At 37.6% G+C, this 17,285-nt stretch overlaps 1 protein-coding gene across 20 annotated transcripts in view; it reads left to right on the top strand.

Moving 5' to 3' along the window:
* The window catches only part of TANC2 (tetratricopeptide repeat, ankyrin repeat and coiled-coil containing 2), a 478,177-nt gene that overhangs the window by 384,629 nt on the left and 76,263 nt on the right, over positions 1 to 17,285 (top strand). For all 20 annotated transcript variants that reach the window (XM_072746843.1, XM_072746841.1, XM_025999546.2 and 17 more), the window contains 3 exons: positions 697 to 978; positions 5,418 to 5,551; positions 13,782 to 14,013. In XM_072746843.1, coding sequence (XP_072602944.1) covers positions 697 to 978; positions 5,418 to 5,551; positions 13,782 to 14,013 — 648 coding nt within the window. The remainder of the gene's footprint in view (positions 1 to 696; positions 979 to 5,417; positions 5,552 to 13,781; positions 14,014 to 17,285) is intronic.

Raw genomic sequence — 17,285 nt, 5'->3', positions numbered from 1 at the left:
AATTAAAAAGAAAAATACCATTATGAACTTAAAGGGAATTACTATTCACTGATATTTTTAAAGAAACAGGCATGTCCTCTTTGCATTGTCTTTTGCAAGACTGATATGCACTGATTAGTAAAGTTTTTGGGTTTTAGCCACATTAGTTGTTAAATATTGAAATATGTCCTTGCTGGTTGGTAAAGAGCTGATGCTGTAAGCCATCTGGATGCTCTGCCACAGCTTGGACTCTCTCCCAGGAACTCCAACCCTGTATCTTCCCACAATCCTGCAGCTAGAAGGTTATCTCCAGTCATAGAAGGAAGCCGTAAGGACCCTGCTTCTGTACTACTTTCACATCTATTCTGATTGCTCGTGTCAGGCATTCCCCACTATTTAATAATTTTGAATATCACTGTGTCTTTCTGACTATTCCATAAATCATTAACATTTTAAACATGTTTGTTTTGTGCCAACTAGGGTATCAAATGACCCTACCTCACCTGCTATCTGTGTAGAACCCATTTTGAGTTGTATTATTTGCTGAGTAACAATTAGAGCTACTCAGCAATTATTTGCTGAGTAACTGTAACAACAGTTACAGAATACTATTGTACTGTAACTAATAGTCTCCTAAACCATGCTGCTTTTCTTCTGTATTTCTTTCAGTGATGACAGTTTGGCCTAAATTCTGTGTTCTCTTATTGTTCCTTCCAGTTCACTTTGCACCTTATAGGCCTCCAGATATCTCCCTGAAGCCTCTGCTTTTTGAAGTGCCCAGCATCACTACAGAGTCCGTGTTTGTTGGTCGGGATTGGGTTTTCCACGAAATAGATGCTCAACTTCAGAGTTCGAATGCCAGTGTGAACCAAGGAGTAGTGATTGTGGGAAATATTGGGTTCGGCAAAACTGCCATCATCTCCAGACTGGTGGCCCTCAGCTGCCATGGAACACGGATGAGGCAGATTGCCTCAGACAGCCCACATGCCTCCCCCAAACGTACGTATTCCTTTTTTGTACTACTTCATTGTTCTGGATGTTTTTCTGACATATTAAGTCTAATATCCTTTTTTTATTTTATGGTCTGCAAAACCTGACTTGCATCTGAGGACCATTAATTCAGATTTGAGACAAAGAATGTAATACCCTGTTTACATTTAACCCACATATCTAGCAGTCACCTAAGTGTGACTGAGAAAACCTTTCTCTAGAAATAAATTTATGGCTTCCCTTCTGGCAGTCTGGCTAATCTATCCTTTGGACAATGACTATAGCAATCGCCTGTAAGAGCCATTGCATCTATCGCTGTCAGCTCTTGCTCTGCCGGGGCCCATGTCTTCTTGCTACTAGCCAGCACAGCCTGTTCACAGCCTTCATTTCCTCGCTCTTGATGTCAGTACTGCACTGTTTGGGCTTGAACTTCATTGTGTCCTTGAAGGGTTCCTTCTAATTCCTTGTAAAAAGATGCTGAGATATCATATGTATTCATACTTCTTTCATCACAGGCAAAGCACAGCTTACTGATCACCATCAGGATCTTATTTGTTTATTTTTAAAATACTCACATGGTCCTTAGTACCAGGCACTCTCTAAGACCTTAACAAATCTTAATTCACCCAGTCCTCTTATCAACTCAGTAAGGTAGTTCCTGTTATCTTCATGTCACAGATAAATGGTCTGAGGCTCAAAGAGGTTAAGTAGACCTCCCAGGTTTCAAAGCCAGTAAATGGTGAAACAAGAATTTGAGCCTAAGCAGTCGGTTTCAGAGGTCAGTCTCTTACTCATTTTGCTGTCTGGCCTCTCCGTGTTGGAGAAACTGACCTGAAGAAAGAAAATGTATAGTTGTTCTTCCTTATATGCCCTATATGTATAGAACAGTCTATCTGGCTTCTGATAGTTATAAGGGAACAAAACCAAAAAGTATTGCTCTGTTAGTCCAAATCAATAATGTAGCTCACGGCACATTTTCAGACAGCAACCACTAGAGATGGCTTGAAATCATAGTAGATACAGAGTCTACCATATGCTAGACACTCAACAGGAACTCTACTGAGCATCCTGTAGACATCCTGCTTCCTGATGAAATTAGCAGCCTCCTGTCACTGTGCAGGCAGATTACCTTTGGTCACCTTCTGGACACCTCACATGGAGATCTAGTGTCTATGGAGAAGGCTGGTGGAATTGAGAGTCGCTGTTTACCAGGGTGTGGTGAAAATGGGTATGGAAGAGCTCCTTCCTCACAAGCAGTAGCATTGTTAGTTTCTACATGAAACTCTTCAGAGGTAGATTGGCGTTGGGTCATGGAGTTGGAGTTCCAGCACTCCATTGACTACATACTTTGTAACTTAAGGCTTTAAATTGGAATTTTTAGACCTGTTTTCTCATCTGTAAAATGAGGAAGTGATCTTTAAGATTTGTTCCTGTGTTAGGATTCTGTGGTTCTAAAAACATTTCGTCTTGAAGTTGAAAAGTTGTTGAAATTAGCTTTCCAGTCTATTCCAGTGTTTTTCTGTGAGTACTTAAATGTCACACCAAACTATATCTTATCGGAGTAATCCAAGAGGTTGACTCTTTGAGTGTGTCAAAAAGGAAACCAGACGGCTAATAGCCTCTCTGAGTCCTCTGTGTATCACTGTTGCAGATAACAGAATGGTAGAGTCCTGCAGGACAGACTAAATCCCAAGTGCAAGAAGAGCTGCTTTCTCAGAAAGCAAAGGTAGCTGGGAGAGCAAGAGTTAATAGAACACAGCCCATGTGCTCCCCAAAGGAGGGGTTCCTTAGAGGTAGTTCATTAAGTTATTCTCTGACATCCATCCACTGCCTTTTATCTCCAGAGATACTCTAAAAATATCAGGACGCTCCCATTCTTGAGATAAATGTCCATATGTTGTTACTGTAGATTTGGCCTGATAGTTAACTATGAAAACTTGAAGCCAGTGTGAAAGGAGATAGAATATGTGGTTATGTATTTATCAGAATTACACCGAACCAGTAGTTGCTTTGTACAAAATAATTTTTGTTGTAAGCTGCCGAAGTCCAAACTACATTCTACCTCTGCCACCTTCCCAGAGCCACTAGCCCTTAAGAAGGGTCAAGAATAAGTGACTGATAAAGCATGTGAGCTGTTTTTTGGCATTAATCTGTTATTATGTAAGCCAGCACTGGGAGTTTTGCTGGCAATAGCAGAATTTCTTTCATTAATGAATAAGAATGATGTCTGTATAGAGAGATGGCTTAATTTTTCAGAGTTTAATTTACATCAAGCTTGGATAGGTTTATTTGAATTCCCAATGGTTTTCCTAACCCTGAGTCAGTGATACCAAGGATACAGTTGTAGAAATAATGAAAACAAGGTGGAAAATCATTGGAGCTCCCATCTTCCATCTCTGTATCATCTGCCTTCTTTCTTCCACCCCTGCCTCCTCCACACTGTGCAGTGCTGCTGTGAAAGATGTGAGCAGCTCCGCCTGCAGGACTTCATTGCCTAGCTCTGTCCTTCCCCCACAGATGCTCAGCCCCCGGCCACCCCCACCTTGTCATGTCCCTGGGAAGCTGTCAAGACCGGCACTAGCCTGTCATCCTGCCTTCCACCTACACCCTTTCCCAAACCTGACTCCCCCGTCAGTCTCCACCACCACCGTCATCACCCACCCCCCAGTGCAGACACCCAGAGAACAAAAACATTTTGTAAAAATAGACCTGTTGTGTAATTTAGGCATTATTACGTTAACTATAGGTATACTCAGTACAGTAGTTAGGGAAGCTCTGCTTAATATGAGACTCTTTTTTTCCTGTCTCTAAAAGTCTCAGTGTAGGTATTATTTGGACTTGACATTTGCCAACAGCTGCCAAGCCTCCAAACAGCTGTTAAGTAAGCCACCTAGTCTGCTCGTTTCAGGAGTCTGGCTAGTTTGCTCGTTTCAGGAGTCTGTTTGGCTAGTTTGCTGCGCATATTGACTGCTGCCTACCTATAAACTTATTTAAATTCCTGTTCTCTGAGTACTGAGCGGAGAGTGAGGATACTCTGACAAAAAGGAGTGCTTCTCCAAATGGCAGTAGCTAGAAGACAGTATTCAGTCAATAACAGCCCACAAAATCAGATAGAAATAAAGGGGAATAGGGCAGGGAGAAAGTGCATAACAGAAATGATACAGTGACAGTCACTGAGCTTTACCTCAGGTCACACATTTTCAGTCTTTTTCCATTGCTGTCTCCCAACCTCTGTCTTCCAAGTTATTCTAAACTGGCTCCAATGACCGGAGAATTGACTCTCCCAGCTGGATGGAGGAAGTCTTAATTCAGTCCTACTGGTGCAGAGTTGAATGAGGACTTCCCCTGTTCCTCCTGCTTTTCAATGGCTAGTAACCATCAGCAATCTCCTTATTTTAGTTCCCATTTTTATACTATGATCTGCATCCATATATATATAGTCTATAATTTCTAGTAGGAGATAAGACACTTTCTAAATAACATTAACAAATGCAATTTTAAAAAAAGATTTTATGTATTTATTTGACAGAGGGAAAGAGCACAAGCAGGAGCAGCAGAGCAGGGAGGAGAAGCAGGCTCCCCACTGAGCAGGGAGCCCCATACCCATACAGGGCTCGATCCCAGGACTCCTGGATCATGACCTGAGCTGAGGCAGATGCTTAACTGACTGAGCCACCCTGGCATCCCAAATGGATTTTTTAAAAACAGCTTTATTAAGCTACAATTCACATACCATTCAATGCACCCGCTTAAATTGTTCAACTCTGTGCTTTTTAGTATATTCACAGAGTTGTACAGCAATCACCATAATCTATCTAATATTAGAACATTTTTGTTCTCTCCCAAAAGAAATGCCTACTAATAGTCAATCTCCATTCTCCTCCTAACTCCCTACTTCCACCCCTATATAACTACCAATTTACTTTTTGTTTCTATGAATTTCTCTACTCTGGAAATTTCATTTAAAGAGAATCCTATAGTAGATGGTCTTTTGTAACTGGCTTCTTTGAGTGAGTGTAATATTCCATTGTATGGATATTCCATATTTTTGTTAAAGATTTTTTAAATTTATTCATGAGAGAAACAAAGAGAGGGGCAGAGACACAGAGAAGCAGGCTCCCCATGGGGAGACCAATGCGAGACCAGATCCCTGGACCCCGGGATCATGACCTAAACCAAAGACACTCAACCATTGAGCCACCCTGGCACCCTGGATATTCCATATTTTAAATCTTCATTAGTTGGCAGATATTTGAGTTGTTTTCACTTTTGTGCTGATATGAATCTTGATTTTTGAACAGTTGTGTACAGGTTTTTCTGCAGATCTAAGTTTTTACTTCTCTTGGAATAGAATTGTTGGATCATAGAACAAGTGGAATTTAACCAGTACTCCTTTAATTCAGGGTTTTATGATTATCTTATGCAAACATCTCATCTTTTTAATCCAGATGTGGATGCCAACAGAGAACTGCCACTCACCCAGCCACCTTCAGCCCACTCATCCATCCCCAGTGGAAGCTGCCCAGGAACCCCAGAAATGCGCAGGCGGCAGGAGGAGGCTATGCGGAGACTAGCCTCACAGGTACGATAGGGTTTCCAGGGTGTGGTCATGCCAGTTCCATTTTAACATCAAGGGGCAAGGGTAGAGGGCCCCTTGGCAAAGTGGACAGAAATGTGTACAGCTATAATACCATGAGACCATGGAGAAAAGTTTCTCTTTCTTTGCTGCTCCTAGAAAAATACTTTGTCATTACAGAATCAAAGCCTTATCATTTGAAAGGTCCTCAGAAATAACCAGAGTCCCATAATGAATAGATAAGGAAGTCGAGACTCAAAGAAGTTATATGATTTACCCAAGTCACAGTATAAGCACTCAGTAGTTTTTTATTTTCATTCCTGGTTTAAAACTCTTCCTGCTATACTGTCCATATTATTTTTTACATGTCTGAGTTTTAAGTTTCTATTTAAACATATGCATGATTTAGATATGCATGATATCTATTTCTATCATATGCATGATTTTCAAATGAAATATGTTCAAATGTTCAAACATATTTGAAATATGTTTCAAATGTTCAAAGACTTATAATAAAAACCAGCAATTCTTTTCCCCATCTCACCCCATCCTCTCCCCAAAGGCAGCCACTTTCAACCTCTGAGGTTGTTCTGATCTTTACCTCTACTGTTTCTAAATAATATTCATATACTGTATAACTTTTTCATCAGTTTTATTTTTTTTTCCTCTTTTTTTTTTTTTCATCAGTTTTATATGTTATCTCTTGCTGCTTCTTAAGGATGATGAGAATTTTCATACTTTCCTTCCTCCCTCCATCATCTCAGTACAATTATATCATGATTTTTGTGAATCTGCGTTATAGTATTTTCAGTATTAGTACTGTGCACATATGGTTTATTGTAGAACCAAGGATAACATTTCCTCCTTGAGCAATTTTGTTTTTCCTAGGATTATGAAATGCCTCATTTTTAATTTTTCTTATTCTTGGCCGAGCACCTGGCTGGCTCAGTTGGAAGAGCATGTGACTCTTTTTTTTTTTTTTTTTGAGCATGTGACTCTTGATCTCAGAGTTGTGAGTTCAAGCCCCACATTGGATGTGTAGCCTACTTAAAAATGTTTTTAAATAAAGTAAAATTTGCTTATTATTTTTCAAATCTACAGCAATAATCCATAATCCTTAATAGCTTTATAAAATGCCTCTCAGTACAATTTTCCACGTCTGTTGCATTTCCCCTGAGACATCCATCTAGAGCCTTCCATCAAGCTCAGTCTGGACATAGGATACTCTTGAGGCTTACCACCTAGTTGTTATTACTTCTCTTCTGTGTTTGATTCCATGTCATCATCTTCTTTCTTGATTTTATTTCTAATTTTGGTGGAGCACATCTGCCGGTGGCTTCCTAAAGCATAGGAAGTAAGTTTTTAAACTTCCTAAAGCATAGGAAGTAAGTTTTTAAACTTCCTAAAGCCTAGGAAGTAAGTTTTTAAAACTTAATGTTTCTAAAAGCATCTTTATTCTATTTTCATACATTACTGTTGATTTGAAAAAATGTAATACTATGTTAAAAATTATTTCCCCTCAATTTCTAAGGCATTGCTCCACTGTCTAGAGCTAATAATTGTGTTATTAAATGATATACCTAGTTCTTTATACTATTTTTTTCTCTCCAGAAACATTTAGGATTTTCTTTTTTATCACCATTTTTCTTGGTCCTTTTTTCCATTTATTCTCTTGGTACCTAGCAAGCCCTAGAGATATTCTCTGATTCTAGGAAATGCTTTTGTACTACTTATTGATAATTTTCTCACCACCATCTCCTCTGTTCTCTCCTTCTACAATTTTTATTTTTTTATTTTTTTTATTTTTAAGATTTTATTTATTTATTTAATTTATTTATTTATTTATTTATTTATTTATTTATGAGAGAGAGAGAGAGAGAGAGAGAGAGAGAGGCAGAGACACAGGCAGAGGGAGAAGCAGGCTCCATGCAGGGAGCCCAACATGGGACTCAGTCTCGGGTCTCCAGGATCACACCCCGGGCCAAAGGCAGCGCTAAACTGCTAAGCCACTGGGGCTGCCCCTACAACTCTTTTTAATAAAAAATTAGATTTCTTATTCTACTTTTCTGAAGCTTTCTTGTATTCTATTTTTATTATTCTATTTTTATTTACTTTAAAGAGATTTTTCTCAACATTACCTTCCAGTCTTTTCACAAGGATTGGCTATCATTCATTATAGCCAATATCATTAATTTCTAATAGCTCTTTCTTTTGCCCTAGTTGTTCCCTTCTTTTTTTTTTTTTCTAAGCACAACTTAGCTTCTTTCTTTTATTTATTTATTTTATTATTTATTCATGAGAGACAAAGAGAGAGAGAGAGACAGAGACACGGGCAGAGGGAGAAGCAGGCTCCATGCAAGGAGCCCCATGTGGGACTCGATCCCAGGTCCCCAGGATCACGCCCTGGGCTGCAGGCGGCGCTAAACTGCTGCACCACCGGGGGCTGCCCTGTTGCCTTCTTTTTTTTGTAGCATTCTGTTCTGGTCTTATAGGTGCAGTATTTTCTCTTATCTCTTCCTTAGTAGTTAGGCACTGGAAAACCGATTGGAAGCTTGTATGTATAATAGAAAGCTTAACTATTCAGCAGTAAGATGACCTGCCAGTCTTTATTGGAAATACTCAAAAGTCAGTGTTCATAAATTTTTTCCTTGTGCTGTTCTTTTGTAGCAAACATCCTCCAGTCTTTTTCCTGGAGGATATATATCCTGGAAATATATTTAGAGCTAGGCAAGAGAAGAGCTAGAATTTCACCATTCAGTATGTAGACTTTCACTTAAGTCTCTTGTTTTCAGTCCTGCACTTGTCCCTTACCTATTCTGTGTCTGATATCCCTAGGCCTACTCTCCTTGGTTTTGTTTCTCTAATGAATATAATTCTCTTTCCTATGGGTATTGGGGAAGGTAGTCACCTGGCTGGGCAGGGTAGGTGTGGCTATCTGGAGATCTAACTGCTCCTTTTTTATAAACTTCAAATAATTTCTGTATTTTCAATTCCGTTCCTCACTCTCATCTTCCATAGTACCTGGTGCTTCTAACTCCTGTGCTTTCCTGAGGTTTTAGAAATGATTTGGCTTAGTCCTGTTGTCATTACTCCCAGCAGGCATCTGTTTCACCTTCTTCTATCTGTTAAGTCATTTATAAATCCTACATCCACTTCCCATCCTTGTATATTATAATCTGAGATTATAGATAGATAACCATACATGGAGTTTGCACTTCTCTTTCTTGTTCTCCTTATTTTTGAGGATTTCCAAGAGAAGAACAAGAGTTTTAAAATGTCTTTTTCCAGTATTCAGAGAAATCTCTTGTCATGGTTAATTAGTAATGAGGAATGGGGAGTCATCTGTAATATCATAGCGTTCTAATTTCTTCATAGACATACAGTTCCAGCCTAGAGCTCAAAGCAGCATATTTCCCCGAACTACATTTTTAACTGTTCCCCACTTATCAGCGGGCTTCTGAAAACAGTCTCAGATTTCCTTCATATTCATCACTAACTCAGTGCAACTTTAAAAGACATCTGTTTTTTTCTAAATATTTTGTATAAACTATCTCTAGCCTCTTCTTTGGAAGAATCAGAATGAATACCACCTTGGAAATACATTGAATGCGGAAGAGCTTCCATCATCATCATCACCCATTTACTCATTTAGAATGGATGTTTAGAATGCCTCTAAAGAAGACTGAAGTTAAGGCAATGAATAAAACAGACACAGTCTCTGCTGTTACGTAGCCCATGTTCTCATGGTGGGAGAAAGCCAATAAACAAATGTAATATGTCAGATCGTGATGAGTGCTGAAAAGAGCTCCAGGAATTACATCTCTCCATATTGTCACTTCTTAGTCTCTCTCTCATCAAGAGAAAGTCTCAAGATGTTTATGTTCAATATTTGGAAAATGTTACATATTGTTAGTAGGAAATTAGTGATTACACTTAAGAAGTGATCTCATTTTAAATTCCACAGTCATGTCTATCTTAAGCAAAGTGTAAATAAATCCCCCAAAGATATTTTATTAACTACAAAGGGAAAGAGAGTAACTTTATAGTAGAGAAATCTGGCAGAAACCTTTACTTTAACCAAAGTGATCAAGGTCAGCATCGCCAGTACCAAGACATGTCAACATCGTGGGCCCCATGATATGATACACTAAGAAGGACACAACATTGTTTTTGTGGTATTTTTGCCCAGAAATCTCAGTTGGATTATGAGGAAAATATCAGACAAGCTCAAATTGACAGTCACCAGAGTAACTGATCAGTATTCTTTAAAAGTGTCAAGGTCATGAAAGACAGATGGAGGAGCTCTTACAGACTACAGGAGCCTGAGGAGAAATAACAACTAAATACATTATGGGGTCCTGGATAGAATCTTTGAACAGAAAAAGGACATTAGTGGAAAACTGGTAAAATTTGAATAATGCCTTTAGTTAATAATATTGTGCCAGTGTTATTTCCTAGTTTTGATAATTAGGCTATGGTTATGTAAGATATTAATAAAAAGAGAAGCTGGGTGAGGAATATACAGAAACTCTGTGTACTACTTTTGCAACATTTCTGTAAGTCTAAAATTAGTTCAAAATAAAAAGTTAAAAAGTAAATAAAAGTTCTACTGCCAAAAAAAAAAAAAAGTAGACCTCCACACTGGAAAATTACTGGCAAAACCCAAGTCTGGAGCTATTCTTAGCTTCCAGCCTAAGGGTAAGGATTAGAGTCAGAGTTGAGGGACAGAAAGGCAAGAGAAGGTCATAATTCAAACTAAGTAAGCCTCCAGGTCCCTGGAAATATTAGAAGTCACATTAAGTGTTGGAAGGGGATGTATTGAGCAAGAAATCAGTCAGTGGAGATGAGGAAACTCAAGGAGTGATGAAAGGAGACATGGAGCAAGATTATGAGAGCAGACCTGAAGGGAGGGCATTTGCAACATTAGAAGTTAAATGGTACAAATGCCAGCCATTATGTAAGTCAAATTTTTATTTCCAAATGAATTCCAAATCAGAGCTGCCTTTTCTTTATGTGAGATTAGCTTAATCCTGTCACAGATTATTCATTTGAAGTAGAAAATGGTCTTGGATAGTGAGGGTCTGGGATTTTGAAGAGGAGCCTGACAGATTTGCTGCCACTTAATCATTTGATTAGGCTCTTTGATAAGGATTATACTTCATTTTATGATTTCTTATACACAGCATTAAATCAAAGCTTTTTATTTTTTTAAGATTTTATTTTTTAGGTAATATCTGCACCCCACATGGGGCTTTAAACCCACAACCTCAAGCATGCTTCAGACTGAGCCAGCCCCAGATCAGTTTTTTTATACCCAGAGCTATACTGACCTCCAGTCTTGTCTTTTGCCTATATAACCTACAAACCTGCCTTTTGCTTTCTTCCCTCATAGGAGTAATCTAAAATTTAACTTTCTATTGAGGCACCTGGGTGACTCAATCAGTTAAGGGTCTGACTCTTGATTTCAGGTTAGGTCATGATCTCAGCACACTCTGCACTAAGTGTGGAACCTGTTTAAGATTCTTCCTCACCCTCTCTAAAAATAAGTAAATAAATAAATAAAATTTACTCACTGTCTTCACCAAAGAATTAATATAATTCTGGTCATATCAAATATATTTTGGGTAGAATTATTTTAATAAAAAGTAGAGGGATTTAACTTAAGAAAACTTTGAAATGGAGATAAATTTATAATATGAGAGGCATAGCTCAAAATGAAATTCCAACAAATCATCATCAGAGACAAGAATTCAAAGAGAAAGTTTCTACCTGCTGATTTATTGGACGTAGACTACTTCCAAATCATTTCCAAGAAATTGAAATGATAGTGACTGCATATAGGTGGCCTTGATAACTTTCTCAAAGCTGTAGGGAAAAATCTAATACCACTGAACACTGTGAGAGACTGAAGAAGACTACATTACCAGACGTGTTTCTATTTGTATATGTAGGAAAAGTAGATGGTGTCAATAGACAATTTGGAGGAAGTATCAAATAGGTTTGACGAATGAACGTGTGTTTGTCAGTTAACTGTGTGTGCATATTCTGTGTATATATGCTGCATAACTACTTTGAAATGTGTAGTAAATAACCTATTTTGAGCCACAGTGCAAATTTTGTGAAGATGTTGAATGGTCTTTCTGCCTGAAGTCTGTAGAGCAATTGAGACTTTATATTTGGAATGCTGAGGAAATATTTTAAATTAAAAGAAAGAAAGGTAGCCACAGAAGGGGTAACTTTAGCAATGACCTTTGTTAGATAAAACCTCAGTCAGCCAAGAGCACAAATGATTTTTAATAAAATCAGTAAGAGAAATCTCTTCCTAAATTTCAGAATTTTTAATCTTCAAACTTATATCCCATTACTTTAGATAAAGTATAAATTACAGCTGATTTCTCAGCCGTGCTTCACCTTGACATGTGGAATCAATCAAGGTAAAATATGATGAAAGTTCATATTGATGCAGAGATTGGCTGTTTGCTTTTTATGAAGTGGATATTTGTATCCATGTGGACATAACCATTGACATTCACTGTTCATTAAGAGGACAGATCAGTTGCTGCCAGGTTTTCTCTTTGGGTCCTTATGTTGTGCTTAAGTAGGTAGTAATAAAGCAATGAGCAATCTATCTAAAGAAAAGAGTGGAGATTTTTTTATATATAACTTCTCATTTCCAACTCCATATTGTGTTCAGATATCATTGCTTCACTCACAAGTAATTCCTATCCTCAGCTTTCTATGGTTAGTAACATTTCCTGTATTAAATTTTCTGTGTGTGCTAAATGAGAAGGATTTCACGTGTTTAAAAAAAAGTTTCAGGTGTTTAAAAAAAGTTATATTTATAGTGTTTGTTAAAGAGCAACGATGACCATAGATCAGGAGTCTTTTCAAAACAGAACACTTTAGTGGATGACTGTTCTCTGAGAGATGATAGAAAAGCTGGACTAGTATATCTATGAATGCTCTTAGGGCAGTTTTCACCTGCCTAAAGGCACAAAACCAGTAGCCAAAAAAGAGAGTATACAGAACCTTGATGTTGATGTTGATGATGATAATGATGATGATTGATGATGATGATGGAGAGGAAGAGGAGGGGAAGGGGGAAGGCAACAGCTGGCATCACTGTGCATTTTCCTTGTGCGGAGCACCATGCCAGGTGTCTTCAATACATTCAAGCTGAATCTCCCCTGCCAATTTCATGTTATCTCATCAGTCCCATGACTTCTGTGAGTACTGAGCCAACAGAGAGCTATAGATTAAAATCACCCTTGCCCTTGAGGCAAAGAGAACAACAGAAGGTATGGAATGAGTTCTGTAAAAATTCAAACCAACCAACCCAAAGGTTAAAATCAGGTTCTTGCCAGATAGCCCAGATGCTGAATGGTACTAAGACTCACGTATTTTCTAACTTCTTTGAATTTAAGATCTGAGGCTAACAAAAATCTTAGTCCTTTCCTGTCATCTAATTCTGATTGTCTCTGGTGCTAGAAAATATATAATGCTAATTCTTAAATCCAAATTATTTTTTATAAAGCTATTGTAACAACATTAATATTAAAAAGTAAGGATTTAATAAGTGAATGTGTTTATTGAGATTAACATGGCTTTTCTGTGATCATTTTATTCCTAATGCTTTATTACAAGATTGGACTTTTTCTTGTCCTGTTCCATGCTGAATAAATATTAAAGAGATAAATGTAAATCTTTATTCTCAGGGGTTTTTTTTTGTTTTTTTTTTTTTATTCTCAGGTTTGTTTTTATTTCTTATAATCCAAAACCTGAATTCTACAAAGGAATCTTACAATCCGAAACTCAGTTTGCATTAAAAATTTTAATTATGAATTATGATATTGTATACAATAGAAATATTTTTTTAAAGATTTTATTTAGTTATTCATAAACACACAGAGAGAGAGGCAGAGACACAGGCAGAAGGAGAAGCAGGCTCCATGCAGGAAGCCCGATGTGGGACTCTGTCCCGGGTCTCCAGGATCACACCCCAGGCTGCAGGCGGCACCAAACCGCTGCGCCACCAGGGCTGCCCCAATAGAAATATTATATCAAATTTCTGATCTTAGATAAAGCAGGCAGTTTCTGAATAGGAGCTTTTGTTTTTACTTGAAAAAGTTGAGGAATGGAGAGACAGAAGACAGTGTTAGAGAATGATCATATAGTAACCATGGCTGTTGCTCTTGCTCCTGATAAATCTGTTTGCATTCTCATCTTTCCGTTGTAGGTGGTTGCCTATCACTATTGCCAAGCAGATAATGCCTACACCTGCCTAGTACCAGAATTTGTCCACAATGTTGCCGCCCTGCTCTGCCGCTCGCCTCAGTTGGCAGCCTATCGGGAGCAGCTTCTTCGGGAGCCTCATTTACAGAGCATGCTGAGCCTTCGATCCTGTGTTCAAGACCCCATGGCCTCCTTCCGGAGAGGAGTCCTCGAGCCCCTGGAAAATCTCCACAAAGGTACAGCTGAGGTGCACAGAAGGCGAAAGGTGGAAGCTTTAGAGCCCCAAGTTCACCTAGAACATGCCATGGAAATGATTCTTTTTATCACATGGCCAAAACCAAATGTGCCATAGCTGATGTCCCATAGGATACAGTTAACATAGAAAAGATTTTACTTGAAAACATGAGAATTCCTGCAGGAACTTCCACTTCACCCTAGCTTTATAAAACCTCTCATTCTCGCTTCCAAAGAGAATACACTTTTCTTGTACTAAAGATAGTAGAGCCTCTAGTCCTTTCTGTAGAGTTCAAAAAATCAGTAAAGCCATGATTCTAACTCAGTGTTGTGGAGTTTGTGCAGTTAGAAACTTCCTCATCATTATATCTGTTCGTTTTACTCCACAGTCAGATAAAATGAAATGGCATCCATGGTTGTACAAATCTGTGTATGTCCTAAAAATCAGCTTTCCGCTAAAAACTGTTTAAAAGGTATTTAAGATATATTTAAGAATGTGGGGGGGGAATGAAATGGAATCCATCTTCCTCTCATGCTCATGCCTTTCCTCCCTCTTTCCTCTGCAACTCTAGCATCAGCTGTGGCCTACGTGCAAGCATCTCCTCCTTCACCCGTGTCTGCCCCATCCCCTTAACAGTGTTTTATCAGTGCTGGAAGCCCAAGAAAAGGACTCAAGTGAGCATGAGGTTCCTGAGCGATCGTGTTTATTCCCGACAGACTTTTATATCTTTCTTGAAGGTTTTGGAGGTACTCAATAAGAAAAACTGATTATAATTTTCTTTTTTCCGGCCACCATCTTCAGTTTCTTTCAACCTCCATACTAATTACTTGGATATCAGAGTTTCTCTTCTCAACTCTTATGACCTCTCTATCCCTGTATTACCTATTAGTTTCTCCGTACTATACTTTTTTCAACCTTGGAATTTCTCTATAGATATTTTAAAACATAGTTTTTGTACAGTCAGTCTACATCCTGCTAATTCTGCCTTCATGATGTTTCTTACATCTATCAATCTCAAATTCATTCCTGCCACTGTCACCCCACAAGCCATTCAGCTGCTCATGACATCGTATCTGTATTACTACCCTTCCTGGTCTTCTCTGGCTTATTGGTTTAGTGCTACTTTCACATCATAACACACTTAGAAAATTATAAAAATTTGTATAGCATACTGGAATAGAAAATCAGAAATCCTTATAGCTAGACATGACTGACCTTGAGGTTACAGCTGTGCCAAGCCCCCCAGTGCCTGAGGGCTAACAAGATTCCTTTTTAAGCACACCTCAACCATTCTTGATACAGCTGGTAGGGAAGCTGTGCCCCAGCCTCTGCAGTCTTACAGACTTTATGTACTACTTCCAAATAAAGCTTCATGAAGTATCACTTTCATCATTCAGTTTTATCTGTATGAATCCTGTGTTTACATGCAAAATACTCAAACAGTTCTTAAACACTCACCTACATTTTCCTGCCTCCATATATTTGCTCATTGTTTCTGTTTCTTGTTATGCCTTTCGCTTACATCTCTGTCAGAACTCTACCCATCTTTCAACAACCAACTTAAATGCCACCTCATTTGTAAAAGGTCTGCTGATCTACCTGCCACCCTCTAGTAAGATACAGTATCCTTCCAAATTGATATTAGGGTTTTAAAAATTTCTAATTTATGTTACTTAACACATTGTTATATGCATAATAAGAATTTAAAATTTTATTACTAATATTTATTGAACTATGTGTCAGATACTATACTTTGTGCTTAAGAATTAGCTATTTCTATACCTATCCTATCCCTTTGACTAGTTTATATGCTACTGAAGTTAGAAGCTTTTTCTAAAAGATGAATATCTTTTATCCTTTGTAATGGTTACCTCACCTTAAACATAGTAGACATTTCAGGAAATATAGTTTGAACAAATGAGTGAACATAGAATTTGCTCATATACTGAGTGCCTTGAAGGAAGGACAGTGATACGAGGATCTACATCTTATAGCTAATTCACAGAAAGTATACAAATTCTTGTAGATTCAGCTCTAGATTCTCAACTTGTGTTTCAGTTTTGCCTCTTATATATATCTGCTGCTCATGTAGATCTCCATAAGCAGCTTTAGGTATCCTTATTGATAAATATTGCTCTAAGTGAATTTAATTATTCCTCCTGATTCCCAGGTTCTTACTTTTAAAACAAATCCCCATCATAAGCAATAGCTGGAAATATAATTTATAAAAATAAGTAAAATACTAAAAATTATTTTATTAACCAAAATGAAGGCAGGAAAGAAAGAACAGAATAAAAGTGTTTTAAAAGATGGAACAAGTGCGAATAAAAGGCACAGCTAAGAGAATGTAGTCAGTGATATCATAAGTGTTGTATGGTGACAGATGGTAGCTGCATTGGTGGTAAACATAACATAACTTTGAGAAGTTGCACTATGTCATAAACCTGAAACTAATGTAACATTATGTGTCATCTATACTCAAAAATTTTTTAAGTTTTTTAAATTTAAAAAAAAATGAAATATAAGAAAACAAAAATGAGTATAGGGTTAGGCTACAGTAAGTGTTAGAAGCAGAAAGTCAAGCAAAGAAAGGAAAATACTATATGATCTCACTTATGTGTGGAATCTTAAAAAACCAAAACCCAAAAATCAATCTGCTAGACACAGAGAACAAATTGGTGGTTGCTGGAGGTAGGGAGGGTGGGGTATGGGAGAAATGGAAGAAAGGGGTCAAAAGAAAAAAACTTCCAATTATAAAATTTGTAAGTCATGGAGATAAACAGCATGGTGACTATAGTTAATAATACTGTATTGCATATTTGAAACTTGCTAAGAGAGTAAATCTTAAAAGTTCTCATCACAAGAAAAGAAAGTTTATAATTGTGTAAGGTGATAGAAGTTAATTGTACTTGTGGTTATCATTTCACAATGTATACAGATATCAAATCATTATGCTGTAGAACTGAACCAAAAACACAAAATCAAATTAATTTTTTTAAAAAAGCAAAATGCTATACATAAAATCAGTCATATCAATAATTATATTAAGTTTAAATGGACTGAGCATTTCTACTAAAAGCAGAAACTACCAGACTAAATAAAAAGCAAGATCCAACAATATGCTATATCTACAAGAGAAGTTATCTGAATATGGAGACACAGATTGAATGTGAAAGGATAGAAAAATATATACCCTGTAACCAGGAAGCATAAGAAAGCTGGAGTGGGAATATTAATGTGAGGCAGAGCAGGCTTCAAGATTTAACACAAATG

The sequence above is a fragment of the Vulpes vulpes genome, chromosome 2, assembly GCF_048418805.1.
Source record: "Vulpes vulpes isolate BD-2025 chromosome 2, VulVul3, whole genome shotgun sequence".
NCBI lineage: Eukaryota > Metazoa > Chordata > Mammalia > Carnivora > Canidae > Vulpes > Vulpes vulpes.
Note: the sequence above shows the minus strand (reverse complement) of the source record. Positions and strands in the feature narration are given on the sequence as shown.